General features: G+C 44.1%; 1 protein-coding gene across 3 annotated transcripts in view; it reads right to left on the bottom strand.

The window, feature by feature from the left end:
- LOC311098946 (collagen alpha-2(VI) chain-like) overlaps positions 1–14,252 on the bottom strand; it is a 64,387-nt gene extending 50,135 nt beyond the window's left edge. For 2 of the 3 annotated variants that reach the window (XM_084139501.1, XM_084139503.1), the window contains exons 1-4: positions 14,029–14,252; positions 12,458–12,557; positions 11,989–12,089; positions 11,705–11,848 (exon numbers count right to left, since the gene is read on the bottom strand). In XM_084139501.1, coding sequence (XP_083995627.1) covers positions 11,705–11,848; positions 11,989–12,089; positions 12,458–12,539 — 327 coding nt within the window. In that variant the 5' untranslated portion in view covers positions 12,540–12,557; positions 14,029–14,252. The remainder of the gene's footprint in view (positions 1–11,704; positions 11,849–11,988; positions 12,090–12,457; positions 12,558–14,028) is intronic. The other variant, XM_084139502.1, reaches the window with a different exon arrangement.
- Positions 14,253–15,821: the final 1,569 nt, after the last annotated feature.

The following is a 15,821-nucleotide window of genomic DNA, read 5'->3' on the forward strand; positions in this document are numbered from 1 at the left end:
TACTGTATACCCATCACCCCTTGAAACAACAACAGTTACTGTATACCCCTCACCTCCTGAAACAACAACAGTTACTGTATACCCCTCACCCCCTGAAACAACAGTTACTGTATACCCATAACCCCCTGAAACAAAAACAACAGTTACTGTATACCCCTCACCCCCTGAAACAACAACAACAGTTACATTATACCCCTCACCCCCTGAAACAACAACAGTTACTGTATACCCCTCACCTCCTGAAACAACAACAACAGTTACTGTATACCCCTCACCCCCTGAAACAACAATAACAGTTACTGTATACCCCCTCACCTCCTGAAACAACAGTTACTGTATACCCCTCACCCCCTGAAACAACAGTTACTGTATACCCCTCACCCCCTGAAACAACAGTTACTGTATACCCCTCACCCCCTGAAATAACAACAGTTACTGTATACCCCTCACCCCCTGAAACAACAATAACAGTTACTGTATACCCCTCACCCCCTGAAACAACAACAGTTACTGTATACCCCTCACCCCATGAAACAACAGGTACTGTATACCCCTCACCCCCTGAAATAACAAAAACAGTTACTGTATACCCCTCACCCCCTGAAACAACAGTTACTGTATACCACTCACCTCCTGAAACAACAACAAAAGTTACTGTATACCCCTCACCCCCTGAAACAACAATAACAGTTACTGTATACCCCTCACCCCCTGAAACAACAATAACAGTTACTGTATACCCCTCACCTCCTGAAACAACAACAAAAGTTACTGTATACCCCTCACCCCCTGAAACAACAATAACAGTCACTGTATACCCCTCACCCCCTGAAACAACAATAACAGTTACTGTATACCCCTCACCTCCTGAAACAACAATAACAGTTACTGTATACACCCTCACCCCCTGAAACAACAACAACAGTTACTGTATACCACTCACCCCCTGAAACAACAGTTACTGTATACCCATCACCCCTTGAAACAACAACAGTTACTGTATACCCCTCACCTCCTGAAACAACAACAGTTACTGTATACCCCTCACCCCCTGAAACAACAGTTACTGTATACCCATAACCCCCTGAAACAAAAACAACAGTTACTGTATACCCCTCACCCCCTGAAACAACAACAACAGTTACATTATACCCCTCACCCCCTGAAACAACAACAGTTACTGTATACCCCTCACCTCCTGAAACAACAACAACAGTTACTGTATACCCCTCACCCCCTGAAACAACAATAACAGTTACTGTATACCCCCTCACCTCCTGAAACAACAGTTACTGTATACCCCTCACCCCCTGAAACAACAGTTACTGTATACCCCTCACCCCCTGAAACAACAGTTACTGTATACCCCTCACCCCCTGAAACAACAACAGTTACTGTATACCCCTCACCTCCTGAAACAACAGTTACTGTATACCCCTCACCCCCTGAAACAACAATAACAGTTACTGTATACCCCTCACCCCCTGAAACAACAACAACAGTTACTGTGTACCCCTCACCTCCTGAAACAACAACAGTTACTGTATACCCCTCACCCCCTGAAACAACAGTTACTGTATACCCCTCACCCCCTGAAACAACAATAACAGTTACTGTATACCCCTCACCCCCTGAAACAACAGTTACTGTATACCCCTCACCCCCTGAAACAACAACAACAGTTACTGTATACCCCTCACCTCCTGAAACAACAGTTACTGTATACCCCTCACCCCCTGAAACAACAGTTACTGTATACCCCTCACCCCCTGAAACAACAACAACAGTTACTGTATACCCCTCACCCCCTGAAACAACAGTTACTGTATACCCCTCACCCCCTGAAACAACAGTTACTGTATACCCCTCACCCCCTGAAACAACAGTTACTGTATACCCCTCACCCCCGAAACAACAGTTACTGTATACCCCTCACCCCCTGAAACAACAGTTACTGTATACCCCTCACCCCCTGAAACAACAACAACAGTTACTGTATACCCCTCACCCCCTGACACAACAACAACAGTTACTGTATACCCCTCACCTCCTGAAACAACAGTTACTGTATACCCCACACCCCCTGAAACAACAACAACAGTTACTGTATACCCCTCACCTCCTGAAACAACAGTTACTGTATACCCCTCACCCCCTGAAACAACAGTTACTGTATACCCCTCACCCCCTGAAACAACAGTTACTGTATACCCCTCACCCCCTGAAACAACAGTTACTGTATACCCCTCACCTCCTGAAACAACAGTTACTGTATACCCCTCACCTACTGAACCAACAGTTACTGTATACCCCTCACCCCCTGAAGTAACAGTTACTGTATACCCCTCACCCCCTGAAACAACAGTTACTGTATACCCCTCACCCCCTGAAACAACAGTTACTGTATACCCCTCACCCCTGAAACAACAGTTACTGTATACCCCTCACCTCCTGAAATAACAGTTACTGTATACCCCTCACCCCCTGAAACAACAACAGTTACTGTATACCCCTCACCCCCTGAAACAACAACAACAGTTACTGTATACCCCTCACTTCCTGAAACAACAGTTACTGTATACCCCTCACCCCCTGAAACAACAACAGTTACTGTATACCCCTCACCTCCTGAAACAACAACAACAGTTACTGTATACCCCTCACCCCCTGAAACAACAGTTACTGTACACCCCTCACCTCCTGAAACAACAACAAAAGTTACTGTATACCCCTCACCCCCTGAAACAACAGTTACTGTATACCCCTCACCCCCTGAAACAACAGTTACTGTATACCCCTCACCCCCTGAAATAACAAAAACAGTTACTGTATACCCCTCACCCCCTGAAACAACAGTTACTGTATACCACTCACCTCCTGAAACAACAAAAGTTACTGTATTCCCCTCACCCCCTGAAACAACAATAACAGTTACTGTATACCCCTCACCCCCTGAAACAACAATAACAGTTACTGTATACCCCTCACCTCCTGAAACAACAACAAAAGTTACTGTATACCCCTCACCTCCTGAAACAACAGTTACTGTATACCCCTCACCCCCTGAAACAACAACAGTTACTGTATACCCCTCACCTCCTGAAACAACAACAACAGTTACTGTATACCCCTCACCCCCTGAAACAACAGTTACTGTACACCCCTCACCTCCTGAAACAACAACAGTTACTGTATACCCCTCACCCCCTGAAACAACAGTTACTGTATACCCCTCACCCCCTGAAACAACAGTTACTGTATACCCCTCACCCCCTGAAATAACAAAAACAGTTACTGTATACCCCTCACCCCCTGAAACAACAGTTACTGTATACCACTCACCTCCTGAAACAACAACAAAAGTTACTGTATACCCCTCACCCCCTGAAACAACAATAACAGTTACTGTATACCCCTCACCCCCTGAAACAACAATAACAGTTACTGTATACCCCTCACCTCCTGAAACAACAACAAAAGTTACTGTATACCCCTCACCCCCTGAAACAACAATAACAGTCACTGTATACCCCTCACCCCCTGAAACAACAATAACAGTTACTGTATACCCCTCACCTCCTGAAACAACAATAACAGTTACTGTATACACCCTCACCCCCTGAAACAACAACAACAGTTACTGTATACCACTCACCCCCTGAAACAACAGTTACTGTATACCCATCACCCCTTGAAACAACAACAGTTACTGTATACCCCTCACCTCCTGAAACAACAACAGTTACTGTATACCCCTCACCCCCTGAAACAACAGTTACTGTATACCCATAACCCCCTGAAACAAAAACAACAGTTACTGTATACCCCTCACCCCCTGAAACAACAACAACAGTTACATTATACCCCTCACCCCCTGAAACAACAACAGTTACTGTATACCCCTCACCTCCTGAAACAACAACAACAGTTACTGTATACCCCCTCACCTCCTGAAACAACAGTTACTGTATACCCCTCACCCCCTGAAACAACAGTTACTGTATACCCCTCACCCCCTGAAACAAAAGTTACTGTATACCCCTCACCCCCTGAAACAACAGTTACTGTATACCCCTCACCCCCTGAAATAACAACAGTTACTGTATACCCCTCACCCCCTGAAACAACAATAACAGTTACTGTATACCCCTCACCCCCTGAAACAACAACAGTTACTGTATACCCCTCACCCCATGAAACAACAGGTACTGTATACCCCTCACCCCCTGAAATAACAAAAACAGTTACTGTATACCCCTCACCCCCTGAAACAACAGTTACTGTATACCACTCACCTCCTGAAACAACAACAAAAGTTACTGTATACCCCTCACCCCCTGAAACAACAATAACAGTTACTGTATACCCCTCACCCCCTGAAACAACAATAACAGTTACTGTATACCCCTCACCTCCTGAAACAACAACAAAAGTTACTGTATACCCCTCACCCCCTGAAACAACAACAACAGTTACTGTATACCCCCTCACCTCCTGAAACAACAGTTACTGTATACCCCTCACCCCCTGAAACAACAGTTACTGTATACCCCTCACCCCCTGAAACAACAGTTACTGTATACCCCTCACCCCCTGAAACAACAGTTACTGTATACCCCTCACCCCCTGAAATAACAACAGTTACTGTATACCCCTCACCCCCTGAAACAACAATAACAGTTACTGTATACCCCTCACCCCCTGAAACAACAACAGTTACTGTATACCCCTCACCCCATGAAACAACAGGTACTGTATACCCCTCACCCCCTGAAATAACAAAAACAGTTACTGTATACCCCTCACCCCCTGAAACAACAGTTACTGTATACCCCTCACCCCCTGAAACAACAGTTACTGTATACCCCTCACCCCCTGAAACAACAGTTACTGTATACCCCTCACCCCCTGAAACAACAATAACAGTTAATGTATACCCCTCACCCCCTGAAACAACAATAACAGTTACTGTATACCCCTCACCCCCTGAAACAACAACAGTTACTGTATACACCTCACCCCATGAAACAACAGGTACTGTATACCCCTCACCCCCTGAAATAACAAAAACAGTTACTGTATACCCCTCACCCCCTGAAACAACAGTTACTGTATACCACTCACCTCCTGAAACAACAACAAAAGTTACTGTATACCCCTCACCCCCTGAAACAACAATAACAGTTACTGTATACCCCTCACCCCCTGAAACAACAATAACAGTTACTGTATACCCCTCACCTCCTGAAACAACAACAAAAGTTACTGTATACCCCTCACCCCCTGAAACAACAATAACAGTCACTGTATACCCCTCACCCCCTGAAACAACAATAACAGTTACTGTATACCCCTCACCTCCTGAAACAACAATAACAGTTACTGTATACACCCTCACCCCCTGAAACAACAACAACAGTTACTGTATACCACTCACCCCCTGAAACAACAGTTACTGTATACCCATCACCCCTTGAAACAACAACAGTTACTGTATACCCCTCACCTCCTGAAACAACAACAGTTACTGTATACCCCTCACCCCCTGAAACAACAGTTACTGTATACCCATAACCCCCTGAAACAAAAACAACAGTTACTGTATACCCCTCACCCCCTGAAACAACAACAACAGTTACATTATACCCCTCACCCCCTGAAACAACAACAGTTACTGTATACCCCTCACCTCCTGAAACAACAACAACAGTTACTGTATACCCCTCACCCCCTGAAACAACAATAACAGTTACTGTATACCCCCTCACCTCCTGAAACAACAGTTACTGTATACCCCTCACCCCCTGAAACAACAGTTACTGTATACCCCTCACCCCCTGAAACAACAGTTACTGTATACCCCTCACCCCCTGAAATAACAACAGTTACTGTATACCCCTCACCCCCTGAAACAACAATAACAGTTACTGTATACCCCTCACCCCCTGAAACAACAACAGTTACTGTATACCCCTCACCCCCTGAAACAACAACAGTTACTGTATACCCCTCACCCCATGAAACAACAGGTACTGTATACCCCTCACCCCCTGAAACAACAGTTACTGTATACCCCCTCACCTCCTGAAACAACAGTTACTGTATATCCCTCACCTCCTGAAACAACAGATACTGTATACCCCTCACCCCCTGAAACAACAGATACTGTATACCCCTCACCCCCTGAAACAACAGTTACTGTATATCCCTCACCTCCTGAAACAACAGTTACTGTATACCCCTCACCCCCTGAAACAACAGTTACTGTATACCCCTCACCCCTGGAAACAACAGTTACTGTATACCCCTCACCCCCTGAAACAACAACAACAGTTACTGTTTACCCCTCACCCCCTGAAACAACAACAACAGTTACTGTATACCCCTCACCCCCTGAAACAACAACAACAGTTACTGTATACCCCTCACCCCCTGAAACAACAGTTACTGTATACCCCTCTCCTCCTGAAACAACAGTTACTGTATAGCCCTCACCCCCTGAAACAACAACAACAGTTACTGTATACCCCTCACCCCCTGAAACAACAACAACAGTTACTGTATACCCCTCACCCCCTGAAACAACAACAGTCACTGTATACCCCTCACCCCCTGAAATAACAATAACAGTTACTGTATACCCCTCACCTCCTGAAACAACAGTTACTGTATACCCCTCACCCCCTGAAACAACAGTTACTGTATACCCCTCACCCCCTGAAACAACAACAGTTACTGTATACCCCTCACCTCCTGAAACAACAGTTACTGTATACCCCTCACCCCCTGAAATAACAACAGTTACTGTATACCCCTCACCCCCTGAAACAACAACAGTTACTGTATACCCCTCACCCCCTGAAACAACAGTTACTGTATACCCCTCACCCCCTGAAACAACAACAGTTACTGTATACCCCTCACCCCCTGAAACAACAGTTACTGTATACCCATCACCCCTTGAAACAACAACAGTTACTGTATACCCCTCACCTCCTGATACAACAGTTACTGTATACCCCTCACCCCCTGAAACAACAGTTACTGTATACCCCTCACCCCCTGAAACAATAGTTACTGTATACCACTCACCCCCTGAAACAACAACAACAGTTACTGTATACCCCTCACCCCCTGAAACAACAACAGTTACTGTATACCACTTACCCCCTGAAACAACAGTTACTGTATACCCCTCACCCCCTGAAACAACAGTTACTGTATACCACTCACCCCCTGAAACAACAGTTACTGTATACCCCTCACCCCCTGAAACAACAGTTACTGTATACCCCTCACCCCCTGAAACAACAGTTACTGTATACCACTCACCCCCTGAAACAACAACAAAAGTGGATGCTGTGCTCCATGTAGGTTCAACCTGTATGAAGCTGTCTTTAATTTTTGCTTAATGCAGGTTCAACCTTTATGAAACGGTCTTTAATGCTGTGCTCCATGTAGGTTTAACCTGTATAGAAACTGTAATGTTGTGCTCCATGTAGGTTTAACCTGTATAGAAAATGTAATGTTGTGCTCCATGTAGGTTTAACCTGTATAGAAACTGTAATGTTGTGCTCCATGTAGGTTTAACCTGTATAGAAACTGTAATGTTGTGCTCATGTAGGTTTAACCTGTATAGAAACTGTAATGTTGTGCTCCATGTAGGTTTAACCTGTATAGAAACTAATGTTGTGCTCCATGTAGGTTTAACCTGTATAGAAACTAATGTTGTGCTCCATGTAGGTTTAACCTGTATAGAAACTAATGTTGTGCTCCATGTAGGTTTAACCTGTATAGAAACTAATGTTGTGCTCCATGTAGGTTTAACCTGTATATAAACTAATGTTGTGCTCCATGTAGGTTTAACCTGTATAGAAACTAATGTTGTGCTCCATGTAGGTTTAACCTGTATAGAAACTAATGTTGTGCTCCATGTAGGTTTAACCTGTATATAAACTAATGTTGTGTTCCATGTAGGTTTAACCTGTATAGAAACTAATGTTGTGTTCCATGTAGGTTTAACCTGTATAGAAACTAATGTTGTGCTCCATGTAGGTTTAACCTGTATAGAAACTAATGTTGTGTTCCATGTAGGTTTAACCTGTATAGAAACTAATGTTGTGCTCCATGTAGGTTTAACCTGTATAGAAACTAATGTTGTGCTCCATGTAGGTTTAACCTGTATAGAAACTAATGTTGTGCTCCATGTAGGTTTAACCTGTATAGAAACTAATGTTGTGCTCCATGTAGGTTTAACCTGTATAGAAACTAATGTTGTGCTCCATGTAGGTTTAACCTGTATAGAAACTAATGTTGTGCTCCATGTAGGTTTAACCTGTATAGAAACTAATGTTGTGCTCCATGTAGGTTTAACCTGTATAGAAACTAATGTTGTGCTCCATGTAGGTTTAACCTGTATAGAAACTAATGTTGTGCTCCATATAGGTTTAACCTGTACGAAGCTGTCTTCAATGTCGTGCTCCATGTAGGTTTAATCTGTATGAAGCTGTCTTTAATTTTTGCTTAATGCAGGTTCACCCTGTATGAAGCTGTCTTTAATGTTGTGCTCTATGTTGAAGCTGTCTTTAATGTTGTGCTACATGTAGGTTCAACCTGTATGAAGCTGTCTTTAATTTTTGCTTAATGCAGGTTCAACCTTTATGAAACGGTCTTTAATGCTGTGCTCCATGTAGGTTCAATCATAAATGTTGTGCTCCATGTAGGTTTAACCTGTATAGAAACTGTAATGTTGTGCTCCATGTAGGTTTAACCTGTATAGAAACTGTAATGTTGTGCTCCATGTAGGTTTAACCTGTATAGAAACTGTAATGTTGTGCTCCATGTAGGTTTAACCTGTATAGAAACTGTAATGTTGTGCTCCATGTAGGTTTAACCTGTATAGAAACTGTAATGTTGTGCTCCATGTAGGTTTAACCTGTATAAATCTGTCTTTAATGTTGTGTTCCATGTAGGTTCAACCTGTATGAAGCTGTCTTTAATGTTGAGCTCCATGTTGTTCAACCTGTATGAAACGGTCTTTAATATTGTACTACTTGTAGGTTTAACCTGTATGAAGCTGTCTTTAATGTTGTGCTCCATGTAGGTTTAATCTGTATGAAGCTGTCTTTAATGTTGTGCTCAATGTAGGTGCAACCTACTTCTCAGATAGAGTTCAGTGTGTCAAATCGGAGGGCCTGTTGTCTGGACCTATGGCAGTCTCTATGGGGGTGCCACAGGGTTCAATTCTTGGGCCGACACTTTTCTCCGTGTATATCAATGATGTCGCTCTTGCTGCTGGTGACTCTCAGATCCACCTCTACGCAGACGACACCATTTTGTATACATCTGGCCCTTCATTGGACACTGTGTTAACAAACCTCCAAACGAGCTTCAATGCCATACAACAATCCTTCAGTAGCCTCCAACTGCTCTTAAACACTAGTAAAACTAAATGCATGCTTTTCAATCGAACGCTGCTGGCACCCGCCCACCCGACTAGAATCACCACTCTCGACGGGTCTGACCTAGAGTATGTGGACAACTACAAATACCTAGGTGTCTGGTTAGACTGTAAACTCAACTTCCAGACTCACATAAAGAATCTCCAATCCAAAGTTAAATCTAGAATCGGCTTCCTATTTCGCAATAAAGCCTCCTTCACTCATGCTGCCAAACATGCCCTCGTAAAACTGACTATCCTACCGATCCTTGACTTCGGCGATGTAATTTACAAAATAGACTCCAACACTCTACTCAGCAAATTGGATGTAGTCTATCACAGTGCCATCCGTTTTGTCTCCAAAGCCCCATACACTACCCACCACTGTGACCTGTACGCTCTTGTTGGCTGGTCCTCACTACATGTTCGTCGTCAAACCCACTGGCTCCAGGCCATCTATAAATCACTGCTAGGCAAATCCCCGCCTTATCTTAGCTCATTGGTCACCATAGCAGCACCCACCCGTCGTCTGCGCTCCAGCAGGTATATCTCACTGGTCATTCCCAAAGCCAACACCTCCTTTGGCCGCCATTCCTTCCAGTTCTCTGCTGCCAATGACTGAAACGAACTACAAAAATCTCTGAAGCTGGAGACTCTTATCTCCCTCAATAACTTTAAGCATCAGTTGTCAGAGCACCTTACCGATCACTGCACCTGTACACAGCCCATCTGAAATTAGCCCACCCAACTACCTCATCCCTATATTGTTATTTATTTTGCTCTTTTGCACCCCAGTATCTCTATTTGCACATAATCTCTTGCACATCTAGCATTCCAGTGTTAATACTATTGTAATTATTCTGCACTATAGCCTATTTATTGCCTTACCTCCATAACTTGCTACATTTGCACACACTGTATATATATTTTCTGTTGTATTTCTGACTTTATGTTTTTTACCCCATATGTAACTCTGTGTTGTTTTTATTGCACTACTTTGCTTTATCTTGGCCAGGTCGCAGTTGTAAATGAGAACCTGTTCTCAACTGGCTTACCTGGTTAAATAAAGGTTAAATAAAAAATAAAAAAATAAAAACCTGTATGAAGCTGTCTTCAATGTTGTGCTCCATGTAGGTTCAACCTTTATGAAGCTGTCTTTAATGTTGAGCTCCATGTTGTTCAACCTGTATGAAACGGTCTTTAATATTGTACTACTTGTAGGTTCAACCTGTATGAAACGGTCTTTAATATTGTACTACTTGTAGGTTCAACCTGTATGAAGCTGTCTTTAAATTTTGCTCAATGCAGGTTCACCCTGTATGAAGCTGTCTTTAATGTTGTGCTCCATGTTGAAGCTGTCTTTAATGTTGTGCTCCATGTAGGTTCAACCTGTATGAAGCTGTCTTTAATGTTGTGCTCCATGTAGGTTCAACCTGTATGAAGCTGTCTTAAAATTTTGCTCAATGCAGGTTCAACCTTTATGAAGCTGTCTTTAATGTTGAGCTCCATGTTGTTCAACCTGTATGAAACGGTCTTTAATATTGTACTACTTGTAGGTTCAACCTGTATGAAACGGTCTTTAATATTGTACTACTTGTAGGTTCAACCTGTATGAAGCTGTCTTTAAATTTTGCTCAATGCAGGTTCACCCTGTATGAAGCTGTCTTTAATGTTGTGCTCCATGTTGAAGCTGTCTTTAATGTTGTGCTCCATGTAGGTTCAACCTGTATGAAGCTGTCTTTAATGTTGTGCTCCATGTAGGTTCAACCTGTATGAAGCTGTCTTAAAATTTTGCTCAATGCAGGTTCAACCTTTATGAAGCTGTCTTTAATGTTGAGCTCCATGTTGTTCAACCTGTATGAAACGGTCTTTAATATTGTACTACTTGTAGGTTCAACCTGTATGAAACGGTCTTTAATATTGTACTACTTGTAGGTTCAACCTGTATGAAGCTGTCTTTAAATTTTGCTCAATGCAGGTTCACCCTGTATGAAGCTGTCTTTAATGTTGTGCTCTATGTTGAAGCTGTCTTTAATGTTGTGCTCCATGTAGGTTCAACCTGTATGAAGCTGTCTTTAATGTTGTGCTCCATGCAGGGTGTGAATTGCTACATTAAATGAAAACCAAAACGGTGTAAAGCATAAGAGCAATCAATGTAACCCTAACGCTAACGCTAACCCAATAAATATATTGACTGATAACATGTGTTTGTTTGTTTGTGTGTGTTTGTGTTTGTGTGCGTTTGTGTGTGCGTGTGTGACCCACCTGTATGAAAGCGTCCTTGGCCTGTATACGGCTGAAGACCTGTTGTCTCTGGGAGAAGTGTAGTCCTCCTAACTGCCATCTGATCTGGACCAGTCCTTTATAATCTGCATCCTCCAGAAGCTCTGCAAAACGCTCTGTAAATTTCTACACACACATTAAAGAGGAGGAAGGGTTTAGAAATAATATCTATCTATCTATATATATATATATAGAGGAACCTTGATGCTGTCCACCAGTGATCCAGGGGAGGTGTAACATCATTATATAGTTGTAGTAATAGGAACCTTGATGCTCTCCACCAGTGATCCAGGGGGAGGTTCTTGCAGGGCGATGGTCTCAGACGTGTCGATCGTAAAGTACACGTCTATAGGACACTCATGTTTCCCTGCAGGACACACACACACACACACACACACACACACACAAGCACACACACACGCACACAACCACGTTAGGACACATGTTAACAGAAACATGCATGTAAATGTAAACACAATCACATTAAAATATCAACTGAATTTCAAAGTCAATGTCTTGGTTATTGTTGTGTAAACAGAGAGGCCGATGTGATTATGTCAACCAAACTGAGAAACATCAAAGAAAAGTACAACATCTGTTACATGTTTAATACAGGCTGCATGCTTCCCAAATGCCACCCCATTCCCTATTTAGTGCACTACTTTTGACCAGGGCCCCTAGGGACTGGGGTTTGATGACAGAACCAGACAGTTGCATGGTGTGAAGGGAACTCACTGTTGCATTCTGGGACGGCCTGGGCGTGTGCCGCAGCTCCGAACAGGAAGCACAGCGCGATGACCTCTGACCTCAGCATCATCCTCTCCTCCTAACTGACCTGACACACACATGCACGCACGCACACACGCACACACACAAAATCACATTATATTTGCATAAAACAGATACCCCTCACATACAGATGCCTGGACAGTTAGTTCTGGAAACAAAAATAAGCAGGCCCACACAGTCAAAATGGGCACATGTCCTAGACAGACAAATATTAGTACCAGAATCTTATATTTGAACAGGCCAGTTTCCATGAGTATCCATCTTTCAGTTTGTCCACAGCAACCATATCAGGTGTATTTGGTGCATGACATAAAGTCATCCTCAGCATCAGTCTCAGTGGCTGATTGTGAAACCAGAGGCATGTAGAATACAAAGAGAGATTGGCCAACTGTGGAGCTGGTTGCCATGTTGGTGCCTGCCTCTCAACATCTCATTCATGACCAGCAGTGGTGGCTGGTGGGCTGAGATATCGGAGGACAGGCTAATTGTAATGGAATAAATGGAATGGAATCAAACTCTTAGTTTCCATGGTTTTCTCTCCTCTCCTATCTCTTGCTCTCTATCTCCTCTCCTCTCCTCTCCTCTCCTCTCCTCTCCTCTCCTCTCCTCTCCTCTCCTCTCCTCTCCTCTCCTCTCCTCTCCTCTCCTCTCCTCTCCTCTCCTCTCCTCACTTCTCCTCTCCTCCATGTTTCCTCCCTCTGACATCAGTATACCCCTAACACACAGCCCATTGTGACTGGTTCATCTAATAATGATACAGTAGAGATACAGACTCCACTGTTTCTGAAACCCTCACAACAAGCAGCACCTGTAGACCTATAGAATGGCTACAAACAGAGCACACACACACATATATATATATATATATATATATACACACACACACACACACACACACACACACATACACACACAGACAAAAGGGAAAAGGTTGAAAGCCCGTGCAGAAAGTTACGCCCACCGACTATACAACGTTCCATAGACACGCGCTCCTGCAGCCTCCTCTCGCGGTAAGATCTGGTAATGCATGGTTTAATGGGGACGAACTGGGAGGCTTGTTCTGCTACCCAAAACCACGGGGTGCGTTCCAGAATAATACACACATTCGCCGCGCAAACCTGAGCAGAATATTATTTCTTTACTTTAACATCTCAGGAACCATATTAAAACGAAATCATGATTTCTAATGTGCGCAGGCCTGCATCTGGAACGCACCCAGTCAGGACTGAACAGTGTCCAGCTGAACTAAAGAATACGCAGCATTTTAACAACTCTGTCTAAGATGGAAAATGTATCGTTTGCCAAATCGTTTATAGCTAACTGACGGGTCTTCAAATGAGGGTGGAGGCAATGCACGTTCATGTATTCAAATACATCACACACACATTTACTACATAATTACTTAACGTATATTTCAGTCGGATATGAATGATAATCGAGACAGAAAGACAGAGAGAGAGCGACATGGGCAAATTTACGGCAGAGATATTGCAACAGTTTAAACTTTCCAAACTCACCCAAAACTTTAGAACAACTACCTAACCTTCGGAACAGCGCGTGGAACCCTCTCTGGATCAGTCACTCATCTCGTGGGGAAGAAGACGGGAGGAAAGGAGGGAAAAAGTGAGGAATAAAATAATAAAGTCCAGGACACGCGCGAGGTTTGGGCGTCTTTCAGAAGAAGAGGCGCTCGCTCTACCGTTTCTCTCCTTCAGCTCGAGCTGTTCTGATCCCTCCTCCTGTTCTCCTGCCTGCGTCCGCGTGGAGGCGCCCTGGGTCCGCAGGAGGGGTGTGTGTGCGTGTGCGTGTGCGTGTTTGCGCCCTCGTGCGTGTGTACGTGCACTTGTGTTGGCGCGCGCCTGGACCGCCTGTTAATCTCGGTTCAGCGTTCAGTGATATTACTTGTTTTGATTGTGCCTTGCAGCAGGTCTCGAGAGAGCTCAGCAGGCTCTATGTCGACCATATGAGTGCTTATAGCAAGGCCTGGGGCGCCGGCACACACTTAGCTCATACACAGGCCAGGGTGGGCGGCATCGGTGCTCTTAAGTCTTATTCAAATCAAATCAAATTTAATTTGTCACATACACATGTTTAGCAGATGTTATAGCGAGTGTAGCGAAATGCTTGTGCTTCTAGCTCCGACAGTGCAGTAATATCTTACAATTTCACAACAGACCCATGGGGCGGCGCACAATTGGCCCAACGTCCTCCAGGGTAGGGGAGGGAATGGCCGGCAGGGATGTAGCTCAGTTGGTAGAGCATGGCGTTTGCAACGCCAGGGTTGTGGGTTCGATTCCCACTGGGGGCCAGTATGAAAAATATAAAATATGAAATGTATGCACTCACTAACTGTAAGTCGCTCTGGATAAGAGCGTCTGCTAAATGACTCAAATGTATATACCCAATACACACAAAAAAGTAAGGAATGGGATTTAAGAATATATACATATAAGGACAAGTAATGACAGAGCGGCATGGACTAAGATACAGTAGAATATTATAGAATAGAATACAGTATATACATATGAGATGAGTAGTGCAGGATATGTAAACATTATTAAAGTGACTAGTGTTCAATTTCTTAAAGTGGCCAGTGATTTCAATAGGCAGCAGCAGCGTCTAATGTGCTAGCGATGGCTATTTAACGGTCTGATGGCCTTGAGATAGAAGCTGTTTTTCATTCTCTCGGTCCCAGCTTTGATGCACCTGTACTGACCTCGCCTTCTGGATGATAGCGGGGTGAACAGGCAGTGGCTCGGGTGGTTGATGTCCTTGATGATCATTTTGGCCTTCCTGTGACATCGGGTGCTGTAGGTGTCTTGGAGGGCGGGTAGTTTGTCCCCGGTAATGCGGTCCGCACCCTCTGGAGAGCCCTGTGGTTGTGGGCGGTGCAGTTGCCGTACCAGTCGGTGATACAGCCCAACAGGATGCTCTCAATTGTGCATCTGTAAAAGTTTGTGAGGGTTTTATGTGATAAGCCACATTTCTTCAGCCTCCTGAGGTTGAAGAGGCTCTGTTGCGCCTTCTTCATCACACTGTCTGCATGGGTGGACCATTTCAGTTTGTCGGTGATGTGTATGCCAAGGAACTTGAAGCTTTCCACCTTCTCCACTGCAGTCTCAAGAGGAACTCGCACCCTTGTGGGGCCCCAGTGTTGAGGATCAGCGAAGTGGAGATGTTGTTTCCTACCTTCACCACCTGGGGGCGGCCCGTCAGGAAGTCCAGGACCCAGTTGCACAAGGCGGGGTTCAGACCCAGGGCCTCGAGGTTAATGATGAGCTTGGAGGGTACTATGGTGTTGAATGCTGAG

Source organism: Coregonus lavaretus (assembly GCF_964263955.1).
Source record: "Coregonus lavaretus genome assembly, chromosome: 23".
NCBI lineage: Eukaryota > Metazoa > Chordata > Actinopteri > Salmoniformes > Salmonidae > Coregonus > Coregonus lavaretus.